This window comes from Oncorhynchus clarkii, chromosome 5 (assembly GCF_045791955.1).
Source record: "Oncorhynchus clarkii lewisi isolate Uvic-CL-2024 chromosome 5, UVic_Ocla_1.0, whole genome shotgun sequence".
Taxonomy (NCBI): Eukaryota; Metazoa; Chordata; class Actinopteri; order Salmoniformes; family Salmonidae; genus Oncorhynchus; species Oncorhynchus clarkii.
Window position 1 is genome coordinate 80,864,019 of NC_092151.1, and position 12,520 is coordinate 80,876,538.

A 12,520-nucleotide genomic window follows, 5' to 3' on the forward strand; every position below is an offset into this window, starting at 1 on the left:
CTTCAATTATTGTTGACGCTCAGTTGCCTTATTTAGAAGGACAATCGTTGCAGAACCTAAAAAGTATAATCATCCACAAACATATCTAAAATATTAGCTTTTCGTTGATTTATTTTACCATGTGGACTATAGGCTAAGTAATATCAGTACGTTTTGCCTGATTCATTAATAGTTTTGGTAATATTACGCGTATGGATGCTTCTTAAATTGCCCGGTTATTACAACATCCGCCAGCGTTTTACTGGATATTTTCAAATTATGAATAATATAATTGAACATAAATTACTCGTTCTGTAAAGGCAATCCAGGTGTCGTTACTGTTGCAAACAGCGGAGAACTTCAAGCGAGAGGAGAAGAATTCATAGGCTAAGCCTATTTAAGAAAACCTGCTATTTATTTTGTTATTAGGCTACTGTAAATGTTTAGAGTCTTTGTTTTGAGGCCTACTGAATAAACATTATTTTTACGGCGTACATTTTCAATGCTTGAAGGTACATTTAAACGAAAGACATGGGAAGAGATGAACAGATTTTGGACATAACTTTTTATTAAACATTATGAAAGCAAGATTCTCAATAACATTCCATCTTGAAACATTTAATTGCCTTGAGTTATTGACACGTTCGGACATTTAAATGTTTCTAGAATAAATATATAGAATCATATAGGCTATACAGGTAGGCTATACATTGACAGCACTGTGCAGAAGATACTTCGCCATGTTGCCGGGATGCGAGAGTGTTTACGTCACTTTGGAATTCTAAAAATTCTAACTTCAAGACCATAAATACAGGTTCAATCTCGGTGGCCAACAACATAACTCTGCTCTATATTGACGGATTGAGTAATTAATGAATTGATTGAAAGATAATTGATCCATATTGATTTTTTTTCACTAAAACATGACTAAATTTGTCAAAACAGAAAAAGCACCCAAATAAATTATTTCGTTGAAAGTTAAGACTAATTGATTTTGCATCACAAGGATATATATATATATTTTAAACTAAACAGTATCTTGGGAGGGTAGAAAACAACATCTCTCTCCCACTCCATTTTGATCCGATTTGCAAACACCTCTCATAATTCTCCTTGTCTTGTCAACCTAGCTGTATTCCTGCATATGTCGCCATCAGCCTTGCACTAACTGGCATTGGCAAGGTGGTTCAGTACTTCTGCACAATATTGCACATCATATATGTAGGCAGCAGGTAACACATGAACCAGGGATTTCTTGTTGACAGAATAATGATTTTTGACTTAATCACACCCTCAGAGAAAAAGATAATCATTGACAATCCAAGCATCCACCAGGCATCTTTCTACACATCAGATAAAACAGAATAGGCTATATTGAGCTATAAGACACCGGACTGCGGAATTATTTAATTATTATTCACAAGCCATTAGATCACCTTTATTGTTCTTATACCTCAAATTGTACACTTTTTAAAAAGTAGAAAATCAATTTATTAAGAGTTTAGTTAGGTTGGTGCATAGAGTTTTAGCAGCGAATGCAGTCCTTATATTTGTAGCTACATTAAGTAAATCGCCTCATCGAATGTTTCTATTCACCTTATTATCATAACAGTAATACGCAACAAAGGTCCTATCAATATAAAAAAATCCCCAATGTTTCTCATCTTAGTACAGTTAGACATCATACATGTCTAGTAGAAGTAGGAAGTTATCGTAGACTATTTGCATGCTGTAAGATAGTCCTAAAACATTGCATTAAGACGTTCTGAATCATCATCATCACTATCATCAAGCAACAAAAGTTTTAAAAGGTAACACAATAACTGTTCTATACACATATACACGTGGGAATAAATAGTCTCAAATCTGGCTCAGTTAATCATCTCTTTTTGTTTAGTTTTTCTTTTAATTTAAAACAATAGAAAAATCGATTGAAAATAGCGGGTAAAACGCATCCATTTTGTAATAGCAGATTACTAGTTCTGGTCGCAGGTTATTCTGCATTCTTTATTACATCTCTCAGGGTTATAGGGGGATAAAGTTGTGTTTTTGCATACCCAGGCCTTACTGTAGAGAGCGATGAGAGAGGCGTAGCAAGAGAAGAGGAAAGAACCATGGGCCATGCTTTCCATAACATATAGGGGTGAGAGGATTGGAGGTTTGGGGTACCATACATGTCCTGCATGCAGGGTTGCTAAAAGGGATGGAAACTAGACTTGCAATATTCAAAAGGTTGCCTTTTCGTTAACGGGGAAGAAAGGCTATATCTTGTGCCCCTCCATCATCACAGTCGGATCCGTCGACAGAGCCTGCAGGAGCGGCAAAGGTGTAGGCTATTGCTTTTTCTGTGGTTCGCCCTCTTTCATTTCAGTTCCAATATGATAAATACCGGTTTCTCTTCCTTGATTCCCCCCAGTTTTAAGACGCTGGAGTCTCTCTTTTAAGACACCATATAAGGAATCAAAACAGTTTTCAGTTTAGTTTTTCTGTCTGGTATACTTTGACAAGTTTGATTCATATTTTTCATTAAGACTTCAAACGTTAATCAGGGTTTCTCTGAGATCTATTGCATCATAAAATAATAATCAGTCTATTGATTTGACAGAGTTTGTGATCCAATGTCCATATCAAGAGGTGTTGGTGTATTGAAGTTAATCCAAAACACAATCCAACAATTATATCTGCGCACATTGATTACTTACTGTATGTGCGCATCCACCTTGCTTATTTCTTTAAATAAATATAAAGCATTATGTTATGTTGTACATTTAAAATGTACACTGATAGCCAGCCCCCCCCCCCCCCCCCCCCCAAAAAAAAAGGAATAACTGTAATAAAAAAAATGTAAACGGAGAAAAATACAAATAATAGTCATTAAAAATATTTAAATAAGTTTGAAGGGGGCAAAAGTCTTATGCCATGATTCAGTCTCTTACATGAAGAATTCCGTGGAGGCCGGTTTCCCGTGGTTTCCGTTAGAGGGGTCTCTGTTATTGTTACCGGGCCCGCCACCGTTGTAGCTTCGGCTCGCGAGCTTCTCGTACTTCTCCTTGTAGAGATCTCGCTCTTTGGCCAGGCGCGCGACGTCCTGCTTCAGCTGTTCCACCTGGCTCAGGAGCGTGCACTTCTCACTCTCCAGCATGTGCCTCTGCTGCACCCGCTTGTAGCGGCAGGACTGTGCATAGCCCCGGTTCTTAAGCGTGCGCCTCTTCTGCTTCAGGCGGATCACCTCTTCTTTGCTGAACCCCCTTAGTTGCCGATTGAGCTCGCGCACCGTCATGCTGACCAGCTGGTCGTCCGAGAAGCGGTCCTCGAGGCGGTGTCCATGGTGGTGGTGGTGATGGTGGGTCTGGTGATGGTGGCCGGCCGAGGCCGTGGACAGGTCTTCCCCTACATACTGCTGGCCGCGGAATCCCTCGTAGCCCTGGTGGTGGTGATGGTGGTGGTGGGCGTTGCCGATGAGTGCCTCCACGGCGTCCTCGGGGGTCAGATTGAGCGCTTCGGGGTTAATGTGGTGCTGGTAGTTGGGGATCCAGTACAGGTCCTCCAGGTGGGGCTTTCCGCCCGAGCTCTGGGGGTTGCTGCTTCCGCTGTTGTTGCTACTGTTGACGCCGTTGGCCAGGTTTTGGCCCGACTGGCCACCGGGGCTGGGGGCGCAGAAGCTGGGCGAGGAAGGCACGGAGGAGCAGGGCGTGCTGAGAGGGGTAGAGGAGAGTGATCCCGGGGGGAGGCGGTGGCAGTAACGGTCAGCCTCTGGAGGCTCCTTCTTTACTTCGAACTTCATAAGGTCGAAGTCGTTGACATACTCGATGGCCAGGGGGCTATTGGGCAACTCTGCGCTCATGGCGAGGTCGGTGGCCATGTCAGTCCATGCGACGACTCCCGCCCTCACAGCCAAACCGACACCGGGCAGGACAACGGGCAGTCCTCGCGGATGCAGATTGCTTCTTCGAATCGAAGAGGTCTGTGTGGCGTATATATAGGCACGCGCACACGCCCGGTCCCTATGCGTGGGGTTGTGAGATTGGATAGAAGAGGGGAGTAGACTACTTCGTATTAAACTGCTAGTCCTTAAAACAACTGCTATTTATAGCGGCGCATATGTAAGCGTGTAAATGAACTTGTACACCTGCCAGTTCGCCGCTTCTCTTGTTGACAACTTATCCCAGGTCAAATGCACGCTTTAATACCATGGGCCAGAGCCAGTTGAAACTGGAGCCCCCGGTGAAATTTGTCGACACCAACCTGTCTTGTCCTCGCTTCACCTCTGGACCTGCTCGCGCCCTCTGATTTAATGTCCTTGAGCGAGCAGATGATAAAGCAAGCAGCACTGTGGATGGATTGTATATTCTCTACTGTTCTGGCTGCTCCTTTTCTGGTGTTATTGTGGTCAAGTATTTTACTGTATCCTTCTTCGCCTCCACTGGCGCGAGGACAGTGTTTGCTACAGTCATTAGAGGGTGAGAAAGCAGCAGGCTCGCGGTTGAAGTTACTGCAGCATGTGTTACACAGGACCAGAATAAAACTTTCCACACATGAAACGGGCCCACGACAGCCCAGAACAAGAGACACGCACTTGTAAAAGATGCGTAAACATGTGCCAAAGTCACTTTCTGCATCTGCAGGAATCCACAATGGAATGGTTCGGAGGAAAATACGTTCTCAGAGTTCTTACAATCAAAAAAAATAGGTGTAGATATTAAAAATAGATATTTCCTTAAGTGGTGTTAAGATACTGGAGAGTGGTCCAGTTTCTGAATGGTCAGTCCAGATTTATCAGGTTGCGCTTTACTTACGAATGCGCCCGTCCCTACGCTACACCGTCCTTCCCTTCACCCTGGGAACCTTGCGCCGGTCCTCGCCGTCCTTCCCTTCACTCTGGGAACCTTGCGCCGGTCCTCCCCTTCACTCTGGGAGCCTTGCGTCGGTCCTCGCTGTCATTCCCTTCACTCTGGGAGCCTTGTGTACTGCGTGTGAGAGAGAGAGAGATGAGTGTGTGTGTATGTGCGTGAGGCGATAAATTCCTGTCACAGTTTGTTTTCTCTATCGGGCAGATAGTCGTTACTTTGAGTTCTGCGGTGCAGCGCAAGCAAGCAGTTTCACTAAGACGCTGGGAAAGGCAATGTGCACTTTTAAAAGACACCACGCATCCGACCCGCCCACTTCGAGGTGTGACGGACCAATGGGAGAAGATGAAAGCAGAGGATTTGCATTTTCCTATAGCAACCTCTCGAGCTGACCAGCCGGCAGCTGAACTGACAACGCAGGCTTGCGGAACAGGTGCATCTCCCCCTCTAGTGACGGAGCTTGTGCTACTGCACAGAGAGGAGAGAGGCAGGCACAGGGAAGGTACGCGCAAGGCGCACTGGATGGAAAGGCGATAGCTGTGCTGCTTTCTCTGAGAAATACATGTTTACTTGGAACTGTGTGAACCCTTACTACATTAGATACATATACATTATTATTAAATGTGCCTTTGCACGACATGTCTCAGACGAATAGTGCCCAATAGCTTTAGTAGCTTGGATTGTAGGTGAAAAGTCTAATTTAAACACTCCTGGAGTGTAGGCCTATATCTTAATGTGCCATTCATCCAATACATCTATTCTATTAAGTGCATGCACTATTCAATCAAAACTAAGTTAGGAAACATTTATCTCCATGTAAACCATGTTACTTTGTGACAAAACTCTGAATAATAAAGTATCCGAGTAGGCTAATAAAATCACAATTTACATACCAAACTAGACTAATACTTTCAGCAAGCAACGAAAAAAGAATAGAAACGAATTGTGCTAATAGATCAACTCCAGTCTATAACTGAATGATCAAATATAGCGCACACTCTCACAAAATCAAACAAAATAGTTCTCTCAGGTTTCACTTCAAAATCAAATGAAATATCAAATTCAAATCGAATAGAAAACCACTATGCAAAAATACTGAGCTAAAGTGGAAAGCTCTGATTATAGTCTTATTTTATGTAAATTATGCAACATTATTCGGTTAAAACAAAGACACTGTCATCCTTTCTATTAAGTTGTGGTCTGAGGGGTAAGGAAGACCCTGACATCCCCAGGCCGGGCCCCCCAAATCACTACCCTACCCTCTGCAATGGATTCAGCGCCACACGCTCCTATCCATAAAATCAAACCACATTTCCTTCGGGCGGAGGGGACCGCGAGAAGGGTGCGAGGGGGTTAATTATAATTAGGCTATTCCACGCGATGGCCTCGCGCAGGGTTTTTTAAATTCATAATTAACCACAAATTGCATCCCGACCCACCGCAGATCAACAAATAATTAAGTATTGCGCAGTCTGCGCCCTCATCGTGGAGACACAGGACGCTCTCTTCATCTGGTGAGGCACGCAGGTTAAAGAAAATCAAAACGGAAGGTTGAGCAGAACGTCGATACCCGTGATGTGTCTTGACGGAGGGCAGGACTTTATACTGCATGAACACAGATTCTGCTCACTTGTATTTTCTCTTGAGATTAGGTTAGGCTGTTAAACCTGGGGCAATGAATGCTATAATCATGGCAGTCTAGTTCATTGTCAATTTAAATCAAGGGTACAACTTTCACTGGGGACATGTCCAGCCCCCCAAATTCTGAAATTGCATTTTGTCCCCCCAGTTGTATCATTGGAATGTGATACAAAACCAGGCAACGTGTGCTTTAGGACCATGCGGATGCCTCCGAGCAGTCGGGTAGGCTGTTTCTAGTGTTAATCCAACTGGATAGATAGATATACCTATATATAATGTCCACCCCATGTCTAAAACTGGGGCGGCAGGGTAGCCTAGTGGTTAGAGCGTTGGACTAGTAACCGGAAGGTTGCGAGTTCAAACCCCCGAGCTGACAAGGTACAAATCTGTCGTTCTGCCCCTGAACAGGCAGTTAACCCACTGTTCCCAGGCCGTCATTGAAAATAAGAATTTGTTCTTAACTGACTTGCCTGGTTAAATAAAGGTAAAATAAATAAATAAAATAAAAAACTAAAATTGCGCCCCTGATTTAAATTAAAGGAAAATATTTTTTTTTAAACTTTAAGACATAGGCTCTACATAGAGACTGGTGTGGTCTAGTGATGTTGAGATAAATAACAGGTGGTGGGCACTCAGTAAGTTATAATATAAGAGGATAGGGCAGCAGAGTAACCACCATGCAACCTGCACCTGATCCTGACAAGGTGCTGAGCTCAACTTCCTGTCCAACACTTCAGCCATGAAATACATACACTGTGTGCATCCCAAATTACACTTTACTCCCTATGTAGTGCACTACTTTTGACCAGGGCCCATAGGGATATAGTTAAAAGTAAAGCACTAAATTGGGAATAAGAGGTCATTTGGAACACCACCTCTCTTCCTGGCTCAAATCTGCTGGCTAGGATGAAAATAAAAAGTACCCTACTGTAAGATGAAGAGGGACAGAAATCATACCAAGGTATTTGAAGTTTAAGATGCGCTAAGTCATTATAAAGGGGGGCTGGGCCTTTATCAAATAAGCAGGAGCTGGACCCCAAACGCCAAGCTAAGCAATCCACATTGAAATGCCACATTTAAGCAGATCTGCCATGAGGTCCATTCATTGTGAGAGGGAAGAGGGCAGTGTGTGTGTGGCCGAGGGCTTGAGACACATATTTAGAAGAAGTCAGGATTTTCATTGTGCCTTTGCATATTGGGAGTTTGCTGCTGGTGCAGTTCTTACCGATTTAAGCAAAACGGACATCAGCATGCGGGAGATCCACAGAGCGAGCGGGAGGTCCTTTATTTGAGCCGGGTTGGCACAAGCACAAGCTTTGAGGCTAAGTTAACCCTCTTCTATCCAATGTCTTCTCCTGGGCCTGTGGGGGTGCTTTAAGATTATCAGAGACCCAGAGAGGTTTTGTGGTCCCCTTAAAGTCTTAAATGCTGGTCTTAAGGAATCAGCTTCAGTTGTCAGTGAGACACGCAGGCACATGCACACACACTTTATGAAGTCAAGAGAACGTCAACAGAAAGAGGCAACATGTTAAAAAGCAGCTTTGACAGAAAGATCTACATACTTGCCTACTACTACTATGTTTGCCAAGCTTAAGTAGTTGAGTCAGTGAAAAAAACAGAATGCTTCATCCTAGCACTCCCACCCTGAATCTATAAGACACGGAGAGAATTGAGGGAGAGTGGTAAAGACCGAAGAAAATAGTTGGATGAGTGAGGAGAGAGAGAGTGAGGAGATAGAGAAGGTGAGGAGAGAGTGAGGAGAGAGAGAGAGAGTGAAGAGAGAGAGAGAGTGAGGAGATAGAGAAGGTGAGGAGAGAGAGTGAGGAGAGAGAGAGAGTGAGGAGAGAGAGAGTGAGGAGAGAGAGAGTGAGGAGAGAGAGAGTGAGGAGAGAGAGAGTGAAGAGAGAGAGAGTGAGGAGAGAGAGAGTGAGGAGAGAGAGAGTGAAGAGAGAGAGAGTGAGGAGAGAGAGTGAGGAGAGAGAGAGTGAGGAGAGAGAGAGTGAAGAGAGAGAGAGTGAGGAGAGAGAGTGAGGAGAGAGAGCTAATGAATACTTTCTCACTAAGGAACTGTGATCTTTATTGTTGGACCAGTCAATCTGCTTATAATCATTTTGTATTTTACTGCAATCAGCTGGGAAGAAGAAACACAGTTCACCTTTCTGTTTGTGCTCAGGGAAACTTCTGGAAAGAAGATTTTTCTTCTATTTTCTCTCTCTCCACCTCTGGCGGTTAGAGTAGAGCCTGGCGGTTAGAGTGTTGGGCCAGTAACCGAAAGGTTGCTGGATCGAATCCCCGACCTGACAAAGGTAAAAATCTGTCGTTCTGCCTGAGCAAGGCAGTTAACCCATTGTTCCCTGGGCACTGAAGACGTGGATGTCGATTATGGCAGCCCCCAGCACCTCTCTGATACAGAGGTTAAATGCGGAAGACACATTTCAGTTGAATGCATTCAGTTGTACAACGGACTAGGTATCCCCCTTTCCCTCTCTTCTTGTGCGCTTTTACAAAAACATTGAAATATTGATCTTAATTAGGCCTTGCCGAGCTCAGCAGCCAGCGTTGAGGATTTGAGACAAACAGCAGCAGACATCCGTCTGAGGTACTTCCATCTTCAGTGAGAGAGGGAGTGGGGCAGGAGGAGAAAAAAAGAAGGGAGGATAGAAGAGAGTGATAGCTCCCTGTCTCCTACCTTCTCTGAGAATCATGTCCAGCTCTCATCCCTCACCCTACACTTTCAATAGATTACATAGATATTCAGGTGGATTAGACCCCCCCATAGGCACATTGATGGCTACAGTGGGAAGAACTGGTGTACACTTTCTGCATCTAGATATATTGATAATGAAAAAGATGGGGAAAGAGAGGGTAGTCTCCATTTTCTTTGATCATCCAATCATGTCCTTGTGCGTCTTTTAAGATACATAGTACATATTAACCCTTCCCCCCACAAGCCTGCCAGCGTGGTAATGAGACATGGACCCCCAACACGCTGACAGAGGGAGAGGATATACAGCAGTGTGTGTGGTGTGGGTCTGTTTGTGTGGTGTGTGTCTCTACTCTCTCTCTCTGTGTGTGGTGTGTGTCTACTCTGTGTGTGTGTGTTGTGTCTACACTGTGTGTTTGAGCTCCTTAGCATGTATTAATGCTCTGCATTGCTGTGGTGAGCTTCGCAGCGTGAACACGCTCCCCAGGGCGACACGATGGTAGTTTGTCACCGTCACGACGCCTTGGCTAAATAGCGTATTAATGGTCTAAATATCAGGAGCTGTACACACACACATATACACGAGCCACACACACATATACATGAGCCACACACACACTTACACAGAGCATATTAATAGTTTTATTATCAGGGGTCTGCTCTGGGCTCGACAGCCAGGTAATGGATGGATTACACATCCCAACATCCTCTCTGCGCTACTCTTCATCTCCCTACACACTAATTATATTACACACGGAGATGAAGAGAAGAGGGAGGGAGGATGACAGAGCGGGATCTTGGAGAAGAGAGATCTTAGGGAGGGATGGAAGAAGAGTGAATGTATGAGGGAGAAGGATGTGGATATTAGCTTTCTTATCAAAAGGCTGCTCTTTTCTCAATACATATGAAACGCCGTTTGGGTCTTTGCGTGTCAAAAAAGATACACATCAAATAACACTATTTGACAATAACACTATTTGACGGTCAAATAATATTTTAATTTGACACGTCAAATAACACAGTTCTATTATAGAATGTTGTGTGTTCTGAATTTGCACGTGCAAGCCAAGCGCAGTCAAAGCCATCACAGTCAAAGCTGTAGAATACTGCGTTGGGTAATATGGCATTATTTGTTCAACCAAATGGGAAAAACGTCTGTGTGAGCATTTGAAATTAGACCAGGATCAAACGAGCAGGATCAGAAATGTTTGCAAATATCTTTGATACAGAAGTTATTAGCAACTTCTGGGGTAGTTAGCTAGCACCAATGCAACCAGCCTGAAAACAATAACCAGTCAAACTGCAGTCATTTTCAATATTCTTAGCAATGGTTTAGGAATCCATGTGAGTAAGTATTAGCTAGGTAGCCACTTGTTGTTCTCCTATTGAAATAAATAGCTAGCCAGCTACTTAACCCTGTTGCCCAAAACAAACGTTATAAACAGCCAGCTAGCTTCACCTGACTACTTTACTATTGCTTGACCAGACCAGGTTGTGTTGTGAAGCTAGCCACAATAAAGATTAGCCACAATAGTGGAATTTGCAGTTCACCTTTAAAATAAAAGTCCCTCTTTGAAAGTCATGCCATATTTAGACTTGATAATGTGGAGCAATGAAATGTGCTGTCAGTCTACTCGGTGACACGCAGACAACACAACTGTGAAGCGTTTATGGAGATATTAGCGTCGTAGCTCTTATTGCAGGACTTTGACTGTGGGAAATCACCTCCCCAGTTTATTTAACTAGGCAAGTCTGTTAAGAACAAATTCTTAATTTCAATGACAGCCTAGGAACAGTGGGTTAACTGCCTGTTCAGGGGCAGAACGACAGATATTTATTTACCTTGTCAGCTCGGGGAATCCATCTAGCAAACTTTCGGTTACTAGTCCAACGCTCTAACCACTAGGCTACCTGCCGCCACAACTGTGCGTATTGACATTCATATTGCACTGTACAGCCATAGCTAATGATTGGGGATCAATGAAATGGGATATCAGTCTACTCAGTACCCAAGTGCTTTTTCCCCAAAGTCCTCCTCAGAGTTATCAGGCTCCAAAACATCCAGGTCATGTTGTTTTTCATCTGGAATGGTGTTCAATACACATAGTAGGTTGACTGGTACAAAAATGTGTCTCAATTCACAACTGTTTCAGTCCTGCAATAAAATCTACGACACTAATGTTCTCTGGGTGTCACTGAGTAGACTGATACCCCATGTCATTGATCCACATTCCATAGGTAAAGCTGTACAGTGAAATAAGTATGCCCCCAATGCAATTCTAAAGTATAATACATCCAGTGTGATTTCAACAGATTTTTGTTGAATTTATACAAGAACATTCCAACCTCGTTTAGCATGATCTATTCCATTATGACATGATTCCACTGTTTGTATTATTTGCAGCACTTTCAATTAGATACCTTTATTTTGAAGGCAACCCGCAAATTCCACTATTGTGGCTAACTTCACGTAGGTGGGTCCGATCACGATTAATCAAATAAGAACTGTCTTGTAAATTAGGGGTATTTTGGGTGATGACACGTGCTAACTATAGCTACTAAAACAGATTATGTAGTTTTGCTATGTTTTTGGGGAAGAACATTGTTTGCATCCATCAGCTAGCTAGCTTTTTTCTAACCAGCACGGTCCAGTTTGGGGAAGTGTGTCTGCGCTCGTGCAGTAGTGGCAGGTGCACGAGACAAGACTTTACCAGGGTCATAGCATACGTATCCGCGAATCGTTGTGACATGAAATACGAGTGATAGTGTAATTATTGTGTAATAACTAGGTCAAATTTGTGAACGTCTTAAAAGATTGTGACGTACAGTCATATTCGGGTCCTGATTGGTCAACAAGCTTATTTGACACGTTAAATAGTGTTTTTTGACACGCAAAGACCCAAACAGCGTTCTATAAATACACAGATAGTCACACACACTTGGTATGGTGATGTCACTGTACTCAAGTGTCTCTTCTCCATGACCTGGTCTCAGGGCACTGCTGCTCCTGTCATCACCTCGCATGCAAGCGCACGCACAAACGCACGCATGCACACAGACACACACACAACCTGACCTAAGAGCACAACAAAGGCATGTACAGTAATAACATTCCTTTTATTCAAAATTATTCAATCTCCAATTTACAAAGAACCAAAACATGTTCACATATCAATAAAATCTGTATTAAAAACATCATTGCTATATGAAATGTATGAGTCCACAGAACAACTTTAACAAGAGCACGACATTATAGACCCTGAGTATGGTAGAGGTGAGATATATATATATGTGAGTCAGAAACCTCAGCGCTGCCATTAGCATTCAATACATACGTCTCTGTAGTATT

The 12,520-nt window shown here is 43.3% G+C and overlaps 2 protein-coding genes across 3 annotated transcripts in view; both read right to left on the minus strand.

Annotated features, from left to right (window-relative positions):
• Positions 1-527: 527 nt before the first annotated feature.
• Positions 528-5,082, minus strand: LOC139409437 (MAF bZIP transcription factor Aa). Its single transcript, XM_071154592.1, has one exon. The coding sequence runs from the start codon at positions 3,839-3,841 to the stop codon at positions 2,912-2,914; it is 930 nt and encodes a 309-aa protein (XP_071010693.1). The 5' UTR covers positions 3,842-5,082; the 3' UTR covers positions 528-2,911.
• Positions 5,083-12,267: 7,185 nt separating this feature from the next.
• LOC139409438 (zinc finger CCCH domain-containing protein 3-like) overlaps positions 12,268-12,520 on the minus strand; it is a 101,476-nt gene continuing 101,223 nt past the window's right edge. The window contains exon 12 of one of the 2 annotated variants that reach the window (XM_071154593.1): positions 12,268-12,520. This exon is cut by the window's right edge and continues 85 nt beyond it. The gene's annotated coding sequence lies outside the window, so the exon portion shown is untranslated. The other variant, XM_071154594.1, reaches the window with a different exon arrangement.